The following is a 19,688-nucleotide window of genomic DNA, read 5'->3' as shown; positions in this document are numbered from 1 at the left end:
CTTTAATATCATCTCATTTTGTCGATCGCCGAAACTTCAACCCTCCTTATGCACGTTATGGGGGCGAATTTGGTAGTAGTTCCCCTTGGCAGGGTGTGAGGGAGGCGGATGCGCCACAGCTGAATTGTGGCTCTTGTGGCTGCGATCGATAATCTCTACTCGATTGGAGAAGCGGCAGGCCCAGTACGCTACGTTGGGAAGATAAGCCACTCGCACATGGCATGTGATAGTCTCTGTGGAACGGAAGGATTGTGTATCGGAGGAATTACGAATGCACGTTATCCTATTTTGTGCTCACGTAGGGACTTTTGACGCCAGAAAAGGAGAAATTCAGCTATCCCACGCATTCGTAGGATTTCATCGAATCCCACGCGTCTTATGGTTCCCACAAAAATGCGACTCTATTTGCCTTCTACTGAGTACAACGGGTCCACAATGGGGTATCTGACCCTCGCAGTATCAACCCGAAACAACAACGCCCTCGCTATGCAAACAACAGGACTCCTCCCCGTTTACTGTACAGTTTCCCCCTCGATCATCAAGTTCATTCCTCATTATAGATCTTCACCTTCTCACTGATCTCCCATATCCTACTCTCATAGTTCTCCTCAATGTGCTCGCCCTTCCCTCCGGCAACTCTCAGAATCAGGTCATTCAAACTGCTTCTTCCCAGTATATCGACATGATCGCCAGTATTAGGCCCCCCACGAGGGCTGAATCTATCTGGCTCGTGGGGCATCTCAAAGGTTGTGATTTTGATGTTTGAAGGGTTGTACCGTTTGATTCCTCGCCACCCCTTTGCGCACATGTATCCTGTGGAGATGAGGTTGACTGTACCGTCACCTTCCCCGAAGACGACTCCGTGGTCGACACTGCCGACCTGTTGAAGACGGCCATTGGGAGAGTTAACACTGGTGTCGATCGAGATGTTGATATACCCATTATTCAGCGGCTGGATATGTTCCTTGTAGAAGTATGAGCGCTCGGTAGGCTTGCCGATGCCGTAGAAGCAGTAGATCTTCATGTCAGGCGCGTGTGGGAGCCGCGACTCCAGGGGGTTCATCCAGGTAAGAGGGTTATTTTCATTTCGTTCGACTTCGGCCTTGGAATGAGCGACGCCGTGAGAGTACGAGTGCTTGACTTGCTCGACATACCATGGCTCCGCATGGTCCATGAGATAGTCGAAAGCCTGTGACATGGTGAGGTTTTGGCGGACAGTCTCTGTGAGATTGCCGCGCGGCTTGAATGAGATGAAAGTTCCGTGTGTTCCATTCTGGATAGGTGGCGATAGATCATCTGGGGCCCATGTAGTATTCCCCCATACGACGTCTCCACCCTTGGGCAGCATTGACGATATGCCAGGCATGGCGCGGAAGATTTCAGCGCGATCTTCCTTGGACAAGAACTTTTCGAGGCCGTAAACTGCAAAGGCGTTCAGCTGGGCCGTGTCCTTCATCTCGCCAGAGAGCAACGCTGGAATGTCCTTGGCCGTCCCGAGCATGCAGCCCGAGATGTTAATCCATGAGTCAATATGCTTGTTTACCCATTGAGGGCCTCCTTTTCCATGATCCTTGTGTTCTACCCACTTCATAAAGTAGAAAAGAACTTGACTCCCCATAGAATGCGAGACAAGGACAACCTTCCTCCCAGTGGTCATTTGCGCCACCTCGATATAATTCTTCAGCCTTGTGAAGTATTGATCTCTGTGCTCTAGGTTGGCATAGGACAGACGCCAGTCGTAAGCGGCAGTGAACGCATTCGTGGGATCGTATCCGATGGTGGCGAGATTTTCGAGGATTTTGTTCCAAATCCAATACCCGGTAATGAAGAAATCGGTGGCATCGAACCCCTGCGCTGCTCGCAGCTTGATATCCGGAGGGTCGAGTCCTGTTTCTTTGTCGAGCATGATATGCTTCTTCCAGGCCGCTTGGTCCATTACCAGAGCTCTCATCATTGACCATGATCCCCATAGCCGCTTACGAAAGTACTGTCTGGACTTTTCACCTGTCGACCAAGACTCCAGCCCTGTAGATATCACTCCTGGTACCATGATGACGGGATGGTGCGCTTTTACCCCCTGGGAGAGTAGATGGAGACCGACGGAGAACGAGTCGTAGTTGACGACATCTCGTTCTGCTCTCGAGAGGTCCTTCACATCATTTACTATGCCTGCAGGAATGACATCCATCAGGCTGTCTAAATTGACCTCCAGCAAACCTTCCAATTTGATAACATCTTGCGACTGAGCGAACAGCAGAGCCAACAATAGGCCCAGCAGACCACCCAGGCCAAACGTGATGCCGGACCTCCTCTTGCTGTGTCTCCTTGTTTTGAGCTTTTCCAGCTTCTTACTCGAGACCAGTTTCAGTTCCTCGTTGGGATCTGGCGTCCCATCGCGACTAGGCTCGGAGGAGGGTGTAGGTGATTCGCGAATGATGTTGGCAAAGCGGCGACGGAGAGTAGACATCTTGGATGTACAACCCCCTTCAGCAAGTAACAAGCTTGCATGGGGAGCACGCGACAGTATATGATCCCAAGGCGCGGATTGTTCGGGGCAGGGACTGTAATTGCTGAGTGTGCAATTAATTAAATCATCCTGGTGATCCCGACCTTGCCCTTTCACATGGTTCGTCATCGGCGTTTTCCAAGCCGGGGATCTTCAGGCACAAATCATCTCGATGCGAATTTCCTTTCCCAAACCCCATTTCCAGCATGGCATTCTTGACCCCTCCCTAGGAACTACAATACCATGAGCGGCAATGCCGCTGCTGCTCTCGAGTCGCTCAGCGGCAGCAAGGACAGCTCGGCCACTGCCAGTGCGCACTTCCAGACCACTCCTACCGGCATCCACTACCTACAATACTCGTTAGAGAGGGAGAGCGAATACCTTCCCCAAATTCGCGAACTGATCTCCAAGGACCTCTCCGAGCCTTACAGCATCTATGTCTACCGTTATTTCCTCTACCAATGGCCCGAACTCTGTTTCATGGCCGTCGACGCCACCGATGACAACAAACTCGCCGGAGTGGTAATATGCAAACTGGAGCCACATCGAGGAGGACCATTGCGAGGATACATCGCCATGCTGGCCACGAAGGACAAGTTCCGGGGCAAGGGTATCGCCACTACGCTTGTCAGCAAAGCGATCGATTTGATGATTGAGAAGGACGCAGACGAGATTGCGTTGGAAACTGAGGAGACAAACACTGGGGCGATGAAGCTGTACGAGCGGCTGGGGTTTCTGAGAAGCAAAAAGCTGCATCGGTACTATATGAATGGTAACAGCGCGTATCGGTTGCTGCTGTACCTGAAAGAGGGGGTCGGCAGCATTCTGACACAGGACGAGTTCGGTGGCTCTGGTCTGGATGCGCAGGACGAAATGAGATATTCGCATCAGTACCAAGAATCTCCGCAGGACGTATTAAGTCGTGGCATCGTCTGAATCATTAAAGACAACCGCCTATCCACTCCTCCCACCTCCTCACTCCTTTGCCCGCCTCTTCACCTTTGACCGCTCCTCCTAACACATCGATCTTGATGTCATACTCTTGCGCCATCAACTCGAAACTGAACTTGTCTTCGCCGCCGCCTCCTAAGATGTCTTCCTCCGCATCGGCATCTGTGTCTTGGCCCACAGTACCCAGCCCTTTGCTTCTTGAGACACGCACTCTTTCAATCTCAGCCTGTAGTCGTTCCCTGACTGCACCTGTCGGCAAAGCGGTGAACAGGTCCTGCTTGTTCGCTGCGATAAGGACGGGTATTTCAGTCTTGGTTTTCCCACGGGTTTTTCGCCTCTGCAGGGCCAGCAATGTATCGTGGAGGTACACGGCAGTGTCACGAGAGGCCGAAGAGTCGCTGGTGTCCAGCACGCTTGAGTCGACCACGAATATGACGCCGCGGAGGGCGGGATTTTGAATTTGTGACAAGGCCAAATCCGACCTCAATTTGCCATGACCGGGGGTATCGATCATTACATATGGAGTCGATTGCTTGTCTTTCAAGCTGACATCGTTTTCGGAACGGTACTTATTGGACCCTAAGGGGATCGAGGGTGGAAGTCGTAAGCTGACGGAGGAGGAGACCTGAGAAATGCGGGTGAGGGCTGCCTCTGCCTGGGGTCCTTCTAGGTTAGAGGATCGCTTTTGTAGCTGGAGAGCCTATTAGTAACGCAGACCGACAAGAATGCGGCCGGCCAAAATCTCACCAGAGAAACGAGAGAGGTCTTGCCTGCACCGCTGGGACCAAGAAGAAGAAAATTTGGTACGACTTTGGCACGGGCAGTTTGAGTGTAGAGATACAGGTGGACGAGCAGTGGGAGGGTTATCGTCACCAGGAATGCGATGAAGATGGCAACAGGATGGCCGGACAAGAGTCTGGTAGCCCAGCTATCCGGAGAGGACCAGCCCATGCTGAACCAGCGCGGCAGACCAAAGAAGGGTTCCAAGGTTGTTCAAGACGGCAGAGTCGACAATGCGCAAGACATGACGCAAAGAAATGAGGCTGAGAAGTGCGAATTACTACTGGCTGGTCGGCGGGGTCGGAGCGCGCTGAGTGTATTCGGTCCCTAACTCTGTACTCGATAGTGCCGGTGTCGTGCCTTGCAGAAAGGTGTCCGCTATTTGCGGGTTGCTAGTAGGCTAGGCCTTCAACTTGTGTCTCAACTTGTAAACTGCGCTTCCACTTTGGGGCCCTCCGCAACTTACAAGTACACGCTCGTTGTCGATAATTACCTCTCACATTCCCTTTGGCTCGGTGTTGTTTTTCTCGTTGCCTTTTCCCATTCCAACCACAGCATCGTCCACGATATGATTGTACGGAGCATCTACCTTCTGGCCGTTGCCATCCTCCCATTCACGTGTGCTGATGTCCAAGTCGTCGCACCTGAAGCTGGGGACAGTATCTCCGGACTCAATCTAGAGATACAGTGGAAAGACTCAGGCAATTCACCGCCACTCTCTCAACTAGCTAATTATCAACTCTTCCTGTGTGCGGGGGGCAACGATGAGTCCGACTATGTAAGGGCACAGGGGAGGCGAAGGACAGGAGTATGAGGCTGACCGCGCACTACACAGATCCCAGTGGCCACCCTTGTCCAAGAAGGGACCTATACAACCGGCGACTCGATCACTATCACTTTGCAAGCGAGTACCGGGGCCAATGTGGCTAACGCCTATTTCTTGAAATTCGTATCCGCCGCAACAGGAGGCACTGTCATCAACTTTTCCGACCGATTCTCCCTCACAAGCATGAGTGGCACGTTCCCGGCTGCGGTACAGCAAGGATTGAGGACCGTCACTGGCACTGCTGGGCCGGCCGATGTCAATAACATTCAAGCTCCCCAAGCAGGCGCTGGTCAAAATACCCAGTCTTCTGTCGGAGACGGAGCCTACAGTACTCCATACACCATGCAGACAGGGACAATCCGTTATGCTCCCATGCCTCCAATGGCCCAAACACAGATCACTGCCAAAAATGCTTCTCCTCTGTGGCCGACTAGCGCATATACTGTTTACCAGACCATTGCCGGCACTCCAAATGCCGTCACGACCAACACGTTGCCCATTACATTCACCGTTTCGAGTAGAGAGAATCCGGTGAGATCGGCCCCGAGTGTCTTCTGGGAGATTCGATGCTGACTCTTACAGATCGCTGCGGCCGGCCAGCCCACCGACACGGCGATGCAGAAGTTCCTCAATCGGTGGAAGGACTGAAAGTTGACGAGAATAACAATTAGATTATGAGAACATCAATTGCTTTGCATGGGGCTGGCATCAAAATGTGAATAGTCAAGAGTCATGTCTATGAGAATGGAGTTTGGTCGGATCCGGCGTCTACTATATGGATGGTGTGCCGTTTCTGGTGGATGGGAGTAGATTCTATGTGTGCCCCCAACGCCATGCTGAAAGATTCATGAGCAAAATTGTTGGAGTAGTACAGCCAATGTCACCGGTATATTTCATCGAACGGTCTCGTATCCCGAAAACAGCTGTCCCACACCTCATTGACCACTTTGACAGCCTGCACGTCGTCTTTACAGTTCGGTCGACCCATGACCGAGATTATCGCTCTTCGTCGAACGCAGTCCTGGTGATGGTTTGTGAAAGAAAGGATCTTGTTGCGGAAGAACTCGTTGGCCCAGCGACATTCGCCGCTGAGGTTGCTGGCTCGAATCTGCGTGACTCCATTAGCTTGACATGTCTTGCCACTTTGGCGGAGACCGACCTCTGAGCACGCCGCATGCCTCAGATCATCTTCCAGGGTCAAATTCGTCTTGAAGCGCAGATGGTCATAGGCGTGCACCATCTCATGCGCCAGGACATCCTCCAGGACAGACCGTTCCTGCACGTAATTTGCGCATATCTTGATGCCGTATTTATGGTCAAAGCCTCCTTGCATCTTCTCCTCGTCGCCTCTGCACGTCCTGCAGTGGATATTCTGTGGTCCCAACTCGCCGCCCAGTTTCTGGATATTCTCGTTCATGAATCGGATTATTGGAGAGTATTTCAACAGGTAATCCCGGCTCTCTTCGCAACGTTTGCAATCGAATGCGCTATATCGGTCGTCTGCATCGGCCCAGTACTTCTGAGCGCCTCCGGGGGACATGCGACCGGTGATCATGCGGAAGAAGTTGACGGAACGATTCCACCAAGTATTGCTGGGGAGGAAGTCTGATCCATCTTGCTGGGAAGAAGCAGAAGCAGAGGACGAGGAAGAAGGGTCAGCCATAATGAGAGAGCTTATCTAGGGACCCAAAGCAAGAAAAAAAGAAGCAGCAGAGTAACAGAACTACCATTCAGAGATCGGAGCCAGATTGAAGCTGCAGACCAAAATGGGAACTTGCGATGTCCTGATCTCAACTCTGCCAAGGTTGGGGTAATTAATATTAATTAAAACTGCTCGGGGCTCGCCCCGAATCGGGCTGTGCTCTACCCCTACCCACCGAGTCACGACTTTTATCCCATAATGAATTTGCGAAGGTGCTTAAAAGCTGCGCATCCGGGACTTCTCTCCTGAGCTGCTGAAACGAAACCTGTGGTGATAGATACCTAGTTATAGTATTGATAATCTGACCTATGAGATAACTATCAAACCAAGCTGACAAAAATGAAAACGCGGAGTCAAAGTTCAGAGACATATATACTGAGAAGTCTATAGCTGCCCACAAGTATGTACATTAGATAATAAAAGAAAATCTCTCTGTCTCTCTCTCACTCACTCACTCACTCACTCACTCACTCACTCACTCACTCACTCACTCACTCACTCACTCACTCAACTCATTATATAGTCCTATAATCAGCCTGCCATTTCATACCACAATCTCCGTCCTGCGGTCCTAGAAACCGTTCTTCTGCAACCAGGTGTATATTTGATCATATGCAACATTGGCAGTATAGTGAGCGTTCAACCCATGTCCACACACGGGTAGAACGTAGTATGAAGATGTGTTGCTTGCTGCTGGATAGAGCTCTTCGATAACTTGAGCACTAATGTTTGTCGGCGATAAGCAGTTTCCAAGGCAGTTTGGAAGATCATTTCCTCCATTCACCACGAACACTGGGGCGGTGAAGTTGCTAGCGACCGCAAGCGAATAGTCGGTAATGATCTCTCCCACCGCAAGGGTCTGTTTCAAAGCATCCGACATGTCAAGGATTTTGGGGTCAAAGTTGGGAGCCTTGAAGAAGAAGAACTCGACGGCTGCTTTAGAACCAGCGGTAGCGTAATCATAAGCAAGTCCATCGAATCGCGAAGGATCAGCAAGCGCTGCAATGTTCAGGTCGATACCTGAGAAGGAAATGGCGCCACCAGGCAAGCTTGTTGAGAAACCTGTCAACACCGCTGCGTCGAAATCTTTCGGGTGTTTCCCAGTCACACCATTAGACACAATACTGCCGATGGAGTGGCCCACGCCTATAACCTTTTCGAAGGGAGCGGTTCCGTTGGAGAAGCCACCAGTGCGTAGAAGCTGGACGAGCTCGTGTGCGATCTCGATCTGAAGGGGCATTTGCACTACATTTGTGCCATCTGGATGATCAGAGAGTCCCGAGCCGAGGCGATCATATAAAAAGGTTGTGTAACCTTGCTGGGCGACATAATCCACGTAAGAATAACCCGGGGCGAAGTTCCAATAGCTTCGATCGTATCCTCCGCCGTGGACGAGAAATTGCACTGTTGTGTTGGGGACTCCATTGCTTTCAATTGGGAAGCATAGCTCTGAATAGATTCCCCAGGTCCCGCTGATTTGCTTCGGGCCACCAATATAATCTTTCACCACAGTCGAGTTAATGGTCATGAAATTCGTCACAAACGACGTGAGGTCGCTCTGGTTTGTAATGGGAGGCATGTTGATCTCCAGATTGGTTGCAGAAGCTGTGACGTCTACCGTGCCAGATATACAAATCGCGTGGCCACCGATCGATGTTTGGATGCTTGGGTTCTTGAAAACTTCCAGGTATACAGAGGGAATGCCAGCTATGGTACTGCGGGCGACCGGGGAGGAGTATGCGCCCGTTGCCAGGGCCATGACGGCGAAGGAAATGATTGAATGCATTTCTGTAATGGAAGATGGACGTGGGCAAGTTGTGGGAGCAGCTCGGTCTGTGGAACAGCGACATCTGGTTGTGCTGAAGCAAGACCGTGCTTATATACCTGGAATTCGTGAACAGGATCAATTCGGCTTTTCCATGAAAGCAAAGCGCCCTCATGGTGGTCTGCCATGACGCATACGCAAGGCTTGCAGAGCTACGTTGCGAGAACGCATACGCATACGCAAATAAAGGTTATAACCCATACCTAGGTAAGGTAGTTAGTAATTAATGCTAGTCTCGCCAGATATGGGTTTAGTCTAGATTCTTCCCGGTAAACAGCGGATGAAATGAATGTAAAAGCCTGGGGTACAAAATAGGTATCGCGTACGAGATCATTGGATTGAAGTTGTATCCAGGGGACGGATTATTTTAAATACGCACGAGCCAGGTACATCAGCACAAGTACCTCCTTCGTACTCGTGTTCGTAAAGCTCAAGCCGGCCTGAGGCTGAATGACCGGATCATAAGGCCAATTTAATATGACGAACGGAAGAGGTCTGCAGATACAGTACGAGGTATGTCAAATAACTTAACTTACTCTGACCCGTGGCTGGCACTGCATGCGGTGAAGCAGGTTGAGGAGGTAGATGGAGTGTACCTACCTAGGTAGTAAAGCTGAGAGGAGGGTGAGTTCTAGTACCTAGCGAGCTACCTAGGTAGGTACCGATGAGCGCCGAGTAAGTGTACCTGAGCGGCACGGGCGAAGTGACTCAGCAGAGTCGCACGTGAGCTCCGAGCAGTTTTTCCTCCGCTGCGACTCGTCTTTAATCATCGCCAAGCTCAAATCTGACTCGCTCATGGCTAATAATATTTTTACTGATTGCATGCACATCCACCTTGTCTGTTGGTCAAAATTTGCGGAGAAAACAAATTCTCGGTGACAGCCTTGTCTGCTTGTCTTGGAAGGGCGTGCGCCCGAATCTCCTTCCATTTCCTCCCCTTTGACTCAAAATGAGCCCGTCCGATTTCGGCAACAGGAGTCTCAGCGTGGTGCTACAAATAACACACCTTCAGAGTCGCAGGAAGCCGGAAAAATGAGGGCAGGAAAGCATTTGACAATAGTCATCAAAATTGGTACAGAGGCTACTCACCCACCATGCCCTATCTATTTCGCGGAGAAAAAGATTTCAAATCGAAAAGGACGAGACTTACTGTAGTTCTGGGAATAGGCACGTCCTCCATCGTCGATGAGACTACGCACGAACCGATCATTTCAATTCTCGCACAGATCGTCGAGACGGCCGTCACCTTGAAGCGAGATGGCCACCGAGTCGTCATCGTCTCCTCCGGGGCCGTTGGCGTCGGGCTGCAGAGGATGAATATGGCCAAGAGACCGAAACATCTCGCTCAAATTCAGGTAGGTTTATGAATGAGCTTCTCTAGGAATGCCCTGCTATGGACAAGGCTAAACCAAGTCTTCTCGCTACGAAAAGGCTCTCGCTGCTATCGGTCAGTCTCGCCTCATGTCGGTCTGGGACTCATTTTTCGCGCACAAGAACCAGCCCGTCGCCCAGATCCTGATAACACGCAATGACATTGCCGATCGCTCCCAATATCTCAACGCCCAGAACACCATCGCAGAGACCCTGTCAATGGGTGTGATACCCATCGTCAATGAGAATGATACCTTGGCAGTATCGGAAATCAAGTTTGGCGATAACGATACGTTGTCTGCCATTGCCGCGGCGATGGTGAACGCTGATTATCTCTTTTTGATGACTGACGTGGATTGTCTGTACGACAGAAATCCTAGGAAGTTTCCTGATGCGAAGCCGATTCTCGTGGTCGATGACATCGATGCTCTCCAGGTGGATGTCTCTTCGCGAGGGTCGGCTTTGGGAACAGGTGGTATGGCGACGAAGATCGTCGCTGCGCGTCTTGCTACGGCTACCGGCACGAGCACCGTCATCACAAAGTCCTCAAAACCAGGCAACATTGCGGCGATCATACGACATCTGCACCCACCTGTGGAGGTTGACGGCGAGACTGGTACGATGCTCTCCGTACCAAATATTCCGCCGCCTTTGCATACACGATTCCTTCCATCCCCGTCTCCCATCCGCAACCGCGCCTTTTGGATCCTCCACGGCCTAGCTCCCCACGGGACACTCTACATCGACCGAGGCGCCTCCGTCGCTTTGGCGAACAAAGCCGGCCTGTTACCCGTAGGGGTTGTCGATGTGGAAGGGACGTTTGCTCAACAGGAGGCCGTCCGCTTGGTTGTGGTGGATAAAACACCACTGGGGAGTTTGTCTCCCACGGGCAACTCCAACTCGGTAGCCATGCAATTTGTTTCGATGGGAGAAGAGATCGGCAGGGCTGTGGTCAATTACTCGTCCACCGAGATCGCGCGAATCAAACGACTCAGGAGTTCTGAGATCAGAAATGTCCTGGGATACGCCGACAGCGAGTACGTCGCGTACCGGGAGAATGTAAGTCTACACGCGAGTGCCAGTGGTGACAAAAGTAGGCCGGACACGCCGAGTGGGCCAAGGACACCGACGAAAGAGAGGACGCCGGAGACGAGTGTGGTGGATCTGAAGAGTTGGAAGATAGAATGAGATACGGAACAGGATGCCATGGGCAATCTCGACACTAAAAGTAACTCAGATCTCTTCTTTATGACGGCACCAGGTATGATGGAAAATGGATTTGGGGTTGTTATTGGAAAGGAGTCAGAAAATCTAGAGCTTTTGGGTCATCTTCATACTGGATTCAGCAACAAAAAGCGCATGTCTCTATAGTTTGCATCAATGTTGGTAGAGTATTTCCGTTAAAAGGAGTGACTAAATAACACATCAACAACCAGCGAACAACAAGAACCATAATCGGAACCGAACGGGCCCCACGGATGCTCAAGTGTGTTGGGACAGCGCACAAGCTGATACTTGTGACCATCGCCTGGGCCATAAGATACCCCTTGCAAGTGTGTTCGAACAAAAACCCGACAGCAATCTCAGGCACGATCCATAAAGCCAACGGCGCAAAGCAGTTCGAACAAGGAGGCAGACCTCGGTGGGGAAAGCGAAAAAGAAACATCCATCGCATCTACATGACCAGATGCCCGTTGGGATATGCCCTTTTCGTCAGCCCGCATCGTTGCCTGCATGCTTCAAATCCTTCCTGGCTTCCCGTCCCAATTGCCGGGATACGCTGACCTGTGGCCGTCCAATTTCCGTTGGTGAGATTGATAAATGGCATCACTTGAGTACCAATGTCTTTCGGCATCATGAAGAACGCCTGAGCGATATTCAGTGTTCCTGGGTCGTTATCAGGGAGGAATGAGTAGAGCTGATTGTACCCGCAGTCTACACAGTCGTCAGACAAAGTAGCAGATCTTCAACACAACAGTCGACGTACCCATATTGTACATAGAATGCACGCTGGCTTGAGGAAAGATGGTCATCATCCCTGGAGTCAGAATTTGCTGGACCAGTCGTTCCCCATTCTCTTGCACCATATACGTGTGGGTTGTTCCGCTCACTGCAACAACGAGGTTGGCGGCTCGATGTAAGTGCGGCGCAAGCATCGCGCATGGCCCAAGGTTGAGTTGCGCCACCGTTGCCCCAACCGTGGAGAGGACAGGCCAGGTTGCAGCGTTTGCGTTGCAGACGCTTCCCGGTGTCCAGGAGTACATTGGATTCGAGGAGAAGTTGTAGAGAAGCTGCTGGTCCGAAAGCAAGTGAAGTCGGTCATTCATGGTCGCTGCCATCTTCAACTTCGCGACTAGCTCTGGGTCCACTGTCTGATCGGCAGCCAATATTGGCAGTGGCGCGGTGAAAAGAAAGATGGCGGAGGCAGATCCGATGCATGCTGAGAGAAGCATCATGGGAGGTTTCTTACGGAAACAGATATAGCTGATGTTGAATGCGGCTATAGTCGTGATGAGGGCCGTCAGAAACCAGAACAGGCCAGGGGCATCGAAGCTTGGGGGTAATCTCGATGTCTGTTGAAATGCTTTGCTCGAGTACCGACAGTCTGGGCTGGTCAAGCAGAACCAGGAAATTGGGTCTGAGCATGGCACAGACATGGGTTGGATCGTTCTTATGTGCTTTTGCTTTCCAAGCGTACCGCTGGCCCAGACACCTGGCTCCGGTTCGTTTCTCTCACGATTCCGGGGGCGTCAATCTTCCGAGGAGAAAGCCAGTTCTCGCGCAAGATGGAATATTCGAAGCATTTTCTACCCTGGTGGTGAAGGCCCGCAAGATCTTATTGGAGAAATGCGTTTTCTTGTGCGCTTTGAGCAAGTCAATTGATTTGATACCGAGTCGAGTACTCGCTTCCGTTCGCAACACATTCCAACCGATTTATGCCTAGGATCATGACTGAACGTAACCACTAATTCACCCCGGATGGGGGAGGGATGGCTTGTACGGTAGGATGCAACCGACCTCCTGCGGAGGAGTTAGACGCAGAAATCGAGTGGACAGAAATTCAGTGAGTGAGCGAGAATGGCGGGTAATCACAGGTCTCGCTATTATGATCTTTCTTGGGCTCAAGTAGAGGAGAAGGTGTTTCCAGAGAAATGGTAATCGTTGTCCTGATCCGGGGGTGTGAGACGACTGAGCAAAAAGGGGTTGGCCGAGGAGCCGCGACGGGTACAGAGGAGTGAGAGTCTGGATAACGTGGCAAAGTATGAGGTTCATTGTCCAGTTGGCGACGCTCTGGACAAGTGAGCGGTTGCGAAGACCCAGAGCAAAGTGGAATCATCGGGAAAGAATCGATGATTTTAAATCTTTTGTTTTTCCAGCATTCTTGCAGGGGGTATTTAACCAGAATCTACTCGCAGCCAGACATCGGACAAGGACAGTGCCGGCCTGGAGCTGTACACCCAGGTCACGTCGCGAGCCTTGGTTTTGCTGTGTAGCGTTGACCTGTCCGATATCACCAAAGACTAGCGAAATGGGCGTATGCCCTCTGTTTTCAGTGAGCCAGCACACTTACCAAGGGGATCAAGTGGTGTACAGCTTCCAAGGACTGAAAGTCGGTGAGGCTGTCAGTTGCGGTGTGGGATACCAGGCAGGTGCAATTATCCCGCCTGGCTTACGGGACGTGAGTCTCGCAATGACTCGACAACTTGTGGAAGTGTAGCAGTGACTTTGCACGACAGTGGTCACATCCTACATCGAGCACACCTCGGTTGGCGCCCATGCAGATCTTGGATATTCGTAGCACAACGAGATCTTTGTGTACGCGGCAAATCATGTTTCCAGAAGCATGGAATCCTGTGGGAGAAGAGGTAATTGTAATGCAAATTATATTTGCTCCCAACACAAGGGCACGAAGCGAGTGATTGCAGAAAGAGGCGAGGTTGGACTCACAGAATTGATATATAGCTGCTGCATTTCCCCATTCGCCAGAAAGGCGACCGACCCAAGCCCGAGACCTGCATATCAAGACGTTAAACCGCTGCCAAACGCGCACATGGCAGAGACGCCGTTGACATCAAGTGGCGCCACTGAGCCAACCGTTGCGCCAGGGCGGATCGGACTGCCCCTTGAGCACACAGTCCGCCTTTTTTTTTGCTGCATTGATGAATGCTACCTTTTTGATCCTTTCTGAAAGGCGATTTGCAATTTCCAACTCGATGAGAAGGCGATTCCTTTTGAGCATCACCGCCTTACCTAAGTATCGGAAGTCGATCGGAAGAGGCTGGTACGGGGTGGCAGGGTAACCAGGGGGAGTCAGAAGGGAACTTCTTGGGTTTCTCTAGACAAGGATAGGCTGAACGGATCAAAAGAGCGAGCCTGGGCGACAGGCCTGATCAAACAGGGTAGGCGTGGCAATCCCCCGCAAGGAACGATAGGCTCTCGGTTGAATGCAGGAGATGGCGGATTACCACGGGCTGGCCTATGGAATTGAGAATGACAGGACTGAGGATATGTTTGGAGATTGGACAGCATTCATGTGGATGAGATTGATGAATTCTTCCCTGGTACCGATGACAATGTTGTGGTGCATTCGAAAGACGCGCTAGAAGTTGATGATGGAAGTTAGAGAGAGAGACACTGTTTGCCATGAGGAGAAAAGGCAGTAGCTACTCGTAGGCTCCTTACCCGAAGCAGCCTCCCAACTCGTACCTGGTGGGCTTTGCTACCCGTGGGTGGAGTCGGCGTGAAAATCAGGGGTAGGCACCCGGTCAGCACCTGGTAGGAAGGCCCAAGCACTGCAGCCCAAGGAGCCCAAGCAGTGGTTTTGGGGCCTCCCCTTGTGAGTGGCTTCAACTGGCTTGGTCACTCACCAAACGAGTTTGGCGCGGGCGGCCACCCACTACTTTGTGCCTTGTGCCTGCGCCCGTCTGGGTGCCGTCTCCTCGCCGCCTCCCTTGGTCACTCATTGGCGCTATGGAGAAGGCATTTTGAGTTCTGCCTCAAAGCACTGGCACTGGGACTCGGACAGATCGGGGACCACAGACGCCGTCAGGGATGAACACACTCATATCTGGCAAGACTGAGAGAGAAACAACCACTTCTTTACACGAAGCTGCCCTAGACTCCAAAGAAGTCACCCCTCTGGTTTCATACCTTGCTGTTGGTCTCGCCGCCCAGCTACTTCTTGCTCCGCCTGCGCCTTAGCAGCCTGTTATCGCATCCCTGACCTCCTTGCCATTGGCAGAACCGCTGGGTTGATGCACCTCTCTCCTCTCCGAACTCCTCGATCAACGCTTGCGAAAGGACCTTTAGTCGAACATCAGTCTTGTTGGTCCCCCTTCTGAACAAGCCATCGATTCCAAGTCCTTGACTTGCTCGCCTGTGTTTCTATTCTGTCTTCTCGAGACACTAAATCCTTCAAGAATCCCTCCATCACACCGCCCCCAACCTCGCCTGACTTCCCAGCAGTCCCCATCTGTCGCGACCTTCCTCCGTTCCCGTCGTCAGTTTTACAGGAGCCAGGACGACCGGTGGAATCTGGTTCGGGGCATTTGGATAAAGAAACAGGCACAGGCGAAGCGGGTGACTGGTTGATACCATGGCTGGGTGATTACCACCATGTTCTGGTTCGAACCGGAATTCTCAATCGCCAAAATTGCGAAACAAGTTGTTGGTCTACGAATATACACCCTCATTCACACGTCTCCTTCATCGACCACGCTCCTTGGGAGCAGTCCGACCCTGAGTTGAGAAGCGGACTCTTCAATAAGAGCCGGAAACTATCGCGAACATACGTACTGCTGTACACGAACCCCTCCGAAGCGCCTGCATTCCAAACAGGGCTGGCTTTGCATATTGACCGATACCTCCTTGATTCGCTGGTCGCCTCTTCAACCGCAGACATAGCAGATCCCAGCTGCAGGTACATTCTGCTGAAAAGCGTTTCCGGCATAGCTGCACTGGAGATCTCGAACCTGCGTCCTGCGGTGTAGCCTGGGCTTTCTCCAGTGGGTGCGCCTCGGCCAAGGTCGCTGGCTACTGCTACTCAACCGACCCTCATCATCCATGTACCAGCATCACCCCGGTACTTGAACGAGTGCGAGGTCTCTCTCGAACGCCTGGCTGAAGGAGCAATGGATAACTCTGGAGATTCTTTAGTCCACAACAGCAGACGATCAAGGTCGAACTCGACATCATCTCCAGTGCCGGCCGTCAGGAAACAATCTACTGCCCCCGCCCTTAAACATCTAGATTCTCGAAATCCTCAGCTAAGAACAAGGCCCAGGAGTCCAGAAAGCTCGATGCCGCCCACCAGTCGTTTTCGCTACGACAGAAGTCGTTCAAGAAGCCGCCCAGAGAATTCTCTCAGCCCTAACCTGAACATCAACCGCTGGTCGCATTCAACGTCTTCCAGTATATCTGGAATGGAATCAGATACGATCCGCGCCCGCGCAAACACCTCTCGGCGGATGAGTATAGGCCCTTCGCTGGTGTCATCTTCTACGCCAGCAAAAACGTCCATGCATACCCGGAGATCTTCCAGCCAGAGTCCTCAGGTAAGACAGGGTTCCGGGTCAGCTTTCCTTCAAGTAGAGCGGACTCATGCTCCGCGAGACCTCAGTCCAGTTGGTGCCGCTCCGCACCTCACCCCGACGTCAATGTTTAACCCCAGCGCTGGAGAGTACTTCGGCGAGACCTGGCAAAGTCGTAAGACTGGCAAGAGTGGGGAAGCGGTTGCCGTGGCTGTACATTATATGAGAGCGAGTGCACAGCCCAACATGAGATCCTCCGAGAATGTTACAACTCAATATATGACACAAGTTTCTCGACCAAGCACCCGCGAAACCCGCCCAACAACGGCCGGTCGGGACGGATTGATCGATACGCCGCCTGCGCCAAATGCACCCGCGCGTGTTAAGAGTCATCGAAGTCCGACCCAGAAGACAATGCTTTCCAAGGCGCTGGCAGTAGCGAACAATGCTGTATTGCTTGATAACGCCCAGAATATCGAGGGAGCCATCGAAGCATATGCTGAAGCCTGTGATCTGTTGCAGCAAGTTCTGATCCGGAGCTCTGTCCTCGATGACCGAAAAAGGCTGTCCGACATTCGAAACGCGTACTCAAAGAGAATAGCCGACCTTCATGACCTCGATGATTCCTTCTCCGAACTGATGGAGAAAGCTTTACCTGAAGACCCTCCGCTCGATGAAACCAACAACTCCTTCTTCAGCACTGATGGAGTCGAACCAGATACAACCGAGGTTTTGGAGTCTGTTCAAATCCCTCCTCGACAAGAGTCTCTTCTGCCGGAAATATTTGGTGGAGAGTCATATCTCAATGAGTCGTCAACCCGGAAGAGGATACAGATCCCTAGTCTTGCGGTGCCTATGGATGCGCAGTATATGCCTCCACCTCTTTCGCCTAGAAGACCTGCGTCTCCTGTCTCGGAAAGAGATGCGAATACACCTCTGGCGACCAGAAGATCGAGCGATGTTCCAAAAGCTGCTCTCCATACTCGACAAGGTAGCACTGAGTCTACTTCTTGGCTCGATACTCTCGAAGATGGCGACTCATCGACTTCTCGGTCTTCTCGATTATCATCTTTGGATTTTGGGATCCAGAATAACCACAATATTGTCGACGACTTCGAAGCAGAGTTCGACGCTGCCCTTGACGCTGCTGTAGATGCCGCCTATGACGACAATCTGACAGAGGAGCCCACTCCGAGACCAGACAAGAATGTGCAGGATTTCGATCAAGATTCCAGTGCACCCGTGCCTGCCTTCGGAACAGCCTCCCAAGATCATTCTGTTCTGTTGTCTGACGTCGAATTGACTCGAGAATATGATGAGGGCGACTCATCGGAGGAAGAGGAACGACTACTAGAGGAGATGACTAAGGGGTTTATCTTTGATGATTTTTCGTTTGACAATAAATCGAAATCGGCACTTCCTCGACAGTCAGACTCCAGTACGTTCTCAGGCAGGACCTGGACAAGTTCTCTTCCGTCGACAACAGCAACAAATAACACCACCTTGAGCACACTAGCAGAATCGCAGGAGGCGCCAGTGGAAACATCCCCTCGACCAGTGCCCCCGGCAAAAGACGCCTTTTTGCCTTCTCCTCCAAAGGCAGTCCTTCCCCAACCACCGCAACTGGCGCTGTCGGTCCAACCGTCCAGCAGACCGACCAGTATAGAGAAATATAGTGGACTAAATATTCGGGAAAGGAGATTCTCAGGTCGCAGTGGGGAGCAGCTCAAGATCGAGACCTTTGCACGACGAAACTCTTCGACCATTCCGGTCAAGCCCACTGCGGCGCCTCCGTACGTGCCGGAACTGGATGTCTCTGGAGAGCAGCCGAAGATATCTCAGACAATATCTTCAGGACCTACAATTCCTTCTCTGGCGCCCATCACGCCCATGACGGCCTTGCCATCCAATGATTCTGTGCAAAGTGAATCCCCGGCCACTCCTGCCTTGACGCAAGGGGGTTCTCAGGGCAGCATCGAGGATTCAGTCGTTATGCCGCCGTCGCCTGCAAAGATAGGGAAGATGGGGCCTCCCGCCGCCGTCAAGAAAAACTTGTCATCGTCGAGCTTGAGGGTGAGAAATCTGTCCGTGGCAACGACGGAAACAAGTACAGAGTCTCCGATTACACCGGTCAGCGCGGGATTTGGTGGAGAAAGCCGAAAGGTTGTGCCGCCCCTACCATCAGCTGCATTGCCGACACCATCGACCGCCGCCTTTGGTCCTCAACTTCTGCAGACGGGTGGAATGTATCTGTTCGACGATATCACCGCGACTGGTCCCCCGAGGACACCGCGAAGTCCTGATGCCCCAAGCGCGTCTCCTCCTCAACTTCTGGAACCCTGCCCAGAATCTTTCTTGCTCCGCCCGTTCTGGCTGATGCGATGTTTATATCAAACACTTGCTCATCCAAGTGGCGGATACCTGACCACGAGGCTATTCATTCCTCGGGATGTATGGAAAGTGAGAAACGTCAAGCTCAAAGCTCTTGATGATAAAGTGTCTCAGTGTGATCTATTAACCGCTGCGTTACTCAAACTTGCCAAAGTCGATACCTTTGACGCTGACTCGGTTCTCGACGAGCTACAGTCATTCGAAGTCGTTCTGGACCAGGTTCGAAACACGCTGCAGAAGAAAATGGGCAGCGATGTGGGCTTTTCAGGGTCATCCGGCCTTTTCAAGTCCACTGGCGAAGACCAAGAGACCGGTAAATCAACTAACACTGCCGCCAAATCTATTGCGTCCAGCTGGCGCAAGCTTCGATCCAAATCCAGTGCTCCAGCCATGGGACATCAGGGCGGGCAGAAGGACGGTGCCATGTCCGGCCCAGGCATGGCGTCGCTACCTATGACTTCATCTTCGGCTGTAGCTTCTTCACGGTCACATCTGAACCGCAAGTTCGCACCGCCTCCGACACCAACGCAATTGGCGAATATTCAACCTATCCATGCAGCCTACATGTCGAGCTTGGCACGCCTCTTTGACGCGGCGCAAGTGCTTGATGGCATCGCTCGGCAAGTCGAAGACCCGGGTCTAAAGTGCAGCAACAAAACCCAAGTCGGGTTGGAGCTGGGTGTTAAGAATGCTGCCGAGTTCTTTGCATTCTTCATCATTCGGTTTGTCATGGCCGATTTGATGCTGATGGTGGACAAGTTCCTTAAGAGAGGAAGTGAATGGGTCCTAACTTGATGCGCACCGCT

General features: G+C 51.9%; 9 protein-coding genes across 9 annotated transcripts; 4 read left to right on the top strand and 5 right to left on the bottom strand.

Annotated features, from left to right (window-relative positions):
- Nucleotides 1-544: 544 nt before the first annotated feature.
- Nucleotides 545-2,467, bottom strand: Z520_12011 (uncharacterized protein; the record flags this gene model as incomplete). The annotated part of the gene is made up of 1 exon (XM_016782498.1): nt 545-2,467. The coding sequence occupies one exon, from the start codon at nt 2,465-2,467 to the stop codon at nt 545-547; it is 1,923 nt and encodes a 640-aa protein (XP_016626388.1).
- A 282-nt stretch (nt 2,468-2,749) lies between these two features.
- On the top strand, nt 2,750-3,442 carry Z520_12010 (uncharacterized protein; the record flags this gene model as incomplete). The annotated part of the gene is made up of 1 exon (XM_016782497.1): nt 2,750-3,442. One exon carries the CDS (start codon nt 2,750-2,752, stop codon nt 3,440-3,442), a length of 693 nt encoding a protein of 230 aa, XP_016626387.1.
- A 4-nt stretch (nt 3,443-3,446) lies between these two features.
- Z520_12009 (uncharacterized protein) lies at nt 3,447-4,408 on the bottom strand (the record flags this gene model as incomplete). Its single annotated transcript, XM_016782496.1, has 2 exons — nt 3,447-4,148; nt 4,205-4,408. 2 exons carry the CDS (start codon nt 4,406-4,408, stop codon nt 3,447-3,449), a joined length of 906 nt encoding a protein of 301 aa, XP_016626386.1.
- Nucleotides 4,409-4,805: 397 nt separating this feature from the next.
- Z520_12008 (uncharacterized protein) lies at nt 4,806-5,711 on the top strand (the record flags this gene model as incomplete). Its single annotated transcript, XM_016782495.1, has 3 exons — nt 4,806-5,015; nt 5,073-5,594; nt 5,646-5,711. 3 exons carry the CDS (start codon nt 4,806-4,808, stop codon nt 5,709-5,711), a joined length of 798 nt encoding a protein of 265 aa, XP_016626385.1.
- A 232-nt stretch (nt 5,712-5,943) lies between these two features.
- Z520_12007 (uncharacterized protein) lies at nt 5,944-6,726 on the bottom strand (the record flags this gene model as incomplete). The annotated part of the gene is made up of 1 exon (XM_016782494.1): nt 5,944-6,726. The coding sequence occupies one exon, from the start codon at nt 6,724-6,726 to the stop codon at nt 5,944-5,946; it is 783 nt and encodes a 260-aa protein (XP_016626384.1).
- A 610-nt stretch (nt 6,727-7,336) lies between these two features.
- On the bottom strand, nt 7,337-8,524 carry Z520_12006 (uncharacterized protein; the record flags this gene model as incomplete). Its single annotated transcript, XM_016782493.1, has 1 exon — nt 7,337-8,524. The coding sequence occupies one exon, from the start codon at nt 8,522-8,524 to the stop codon at nt 7,337-7,339; it is 1,188 nt and encodes a 395-aa protein (XP_016626383.1).
- A 1,160-nt stretch (nt 8,525-9,684) lies between these two features.
- Nucleotides 9,685-11,149, top strand: Z520_12005 (uncharacterized protein; the record flags this gene model as incomplete). The annotated part of the gene is made up of 2 exons (XM_016782492.1): nt 9,685-9,945; nt 10,004-11,149. 2 exons carry the CDS (start codon nt 9,685-9,687, stop codon nt 11,147-11,149), a joined length of 1,407 nt encoding a protein of 468 aa, XP_016626382.1.
- A 487-nt stretch (nt 11,150-11,636) lies between these two features.
- On the bottom strand, nt 11,637-12,618 carry Z520_12004 (uncharacterized protein; the record flags this gene model as incomplete). The annotated part of the gene is made up of 2 exons (XM_016782491.1): nt 11,637-11,896; nt 11,949-12,618. 2 exons carry the CDS (start codon nt 12,616-12,618, stop codon nt 11,637-11,639), a joined length of 930 nt encoding a protein of 309 aa, XP_016626381.1.
- A 3,765-nt stretch (nt 12,619-16,383) lies between these two features.
- Z520_12003 (uncharacterized protein) lies at nt 16,384-19,677 on the top strand (the record flags this gene model as incomplete). Its single annotated transcript, XM_016782490.1, has 1 exon — nt 16,384-19,677. The coding sequence occupies one exon, from the start codon at nt 16,384-16,386 to the stop codon at nt 19,675-19,677; it is 3,294 nt and encodes a 1,097-aa protein (XP_016626380.1).
- Nucleotides 19,678-19,688: the final 11 nt, after the last annotated feature.

The sequence above is a fragment of the Fonsecaea multimorphosa genome, assembly GCF_000836435.1.
Source record: "Fonsecaea multimorphosa CBS 102226 unplaced genomic scaffold supercont1.46, whole genome shotgun sequence".
NCBI lineage: Eukaryota > Fungi > Ascomycota > Eurotiomycetes > Chaetothyriales > Herpotrichiellaceae > Fonsecaea > Fonsecaea multimorphosa.
Note: the sequence above shows the minus strand (reverse complement) of the source record. Positions and strands in the feature narration are given on the sequence as shown.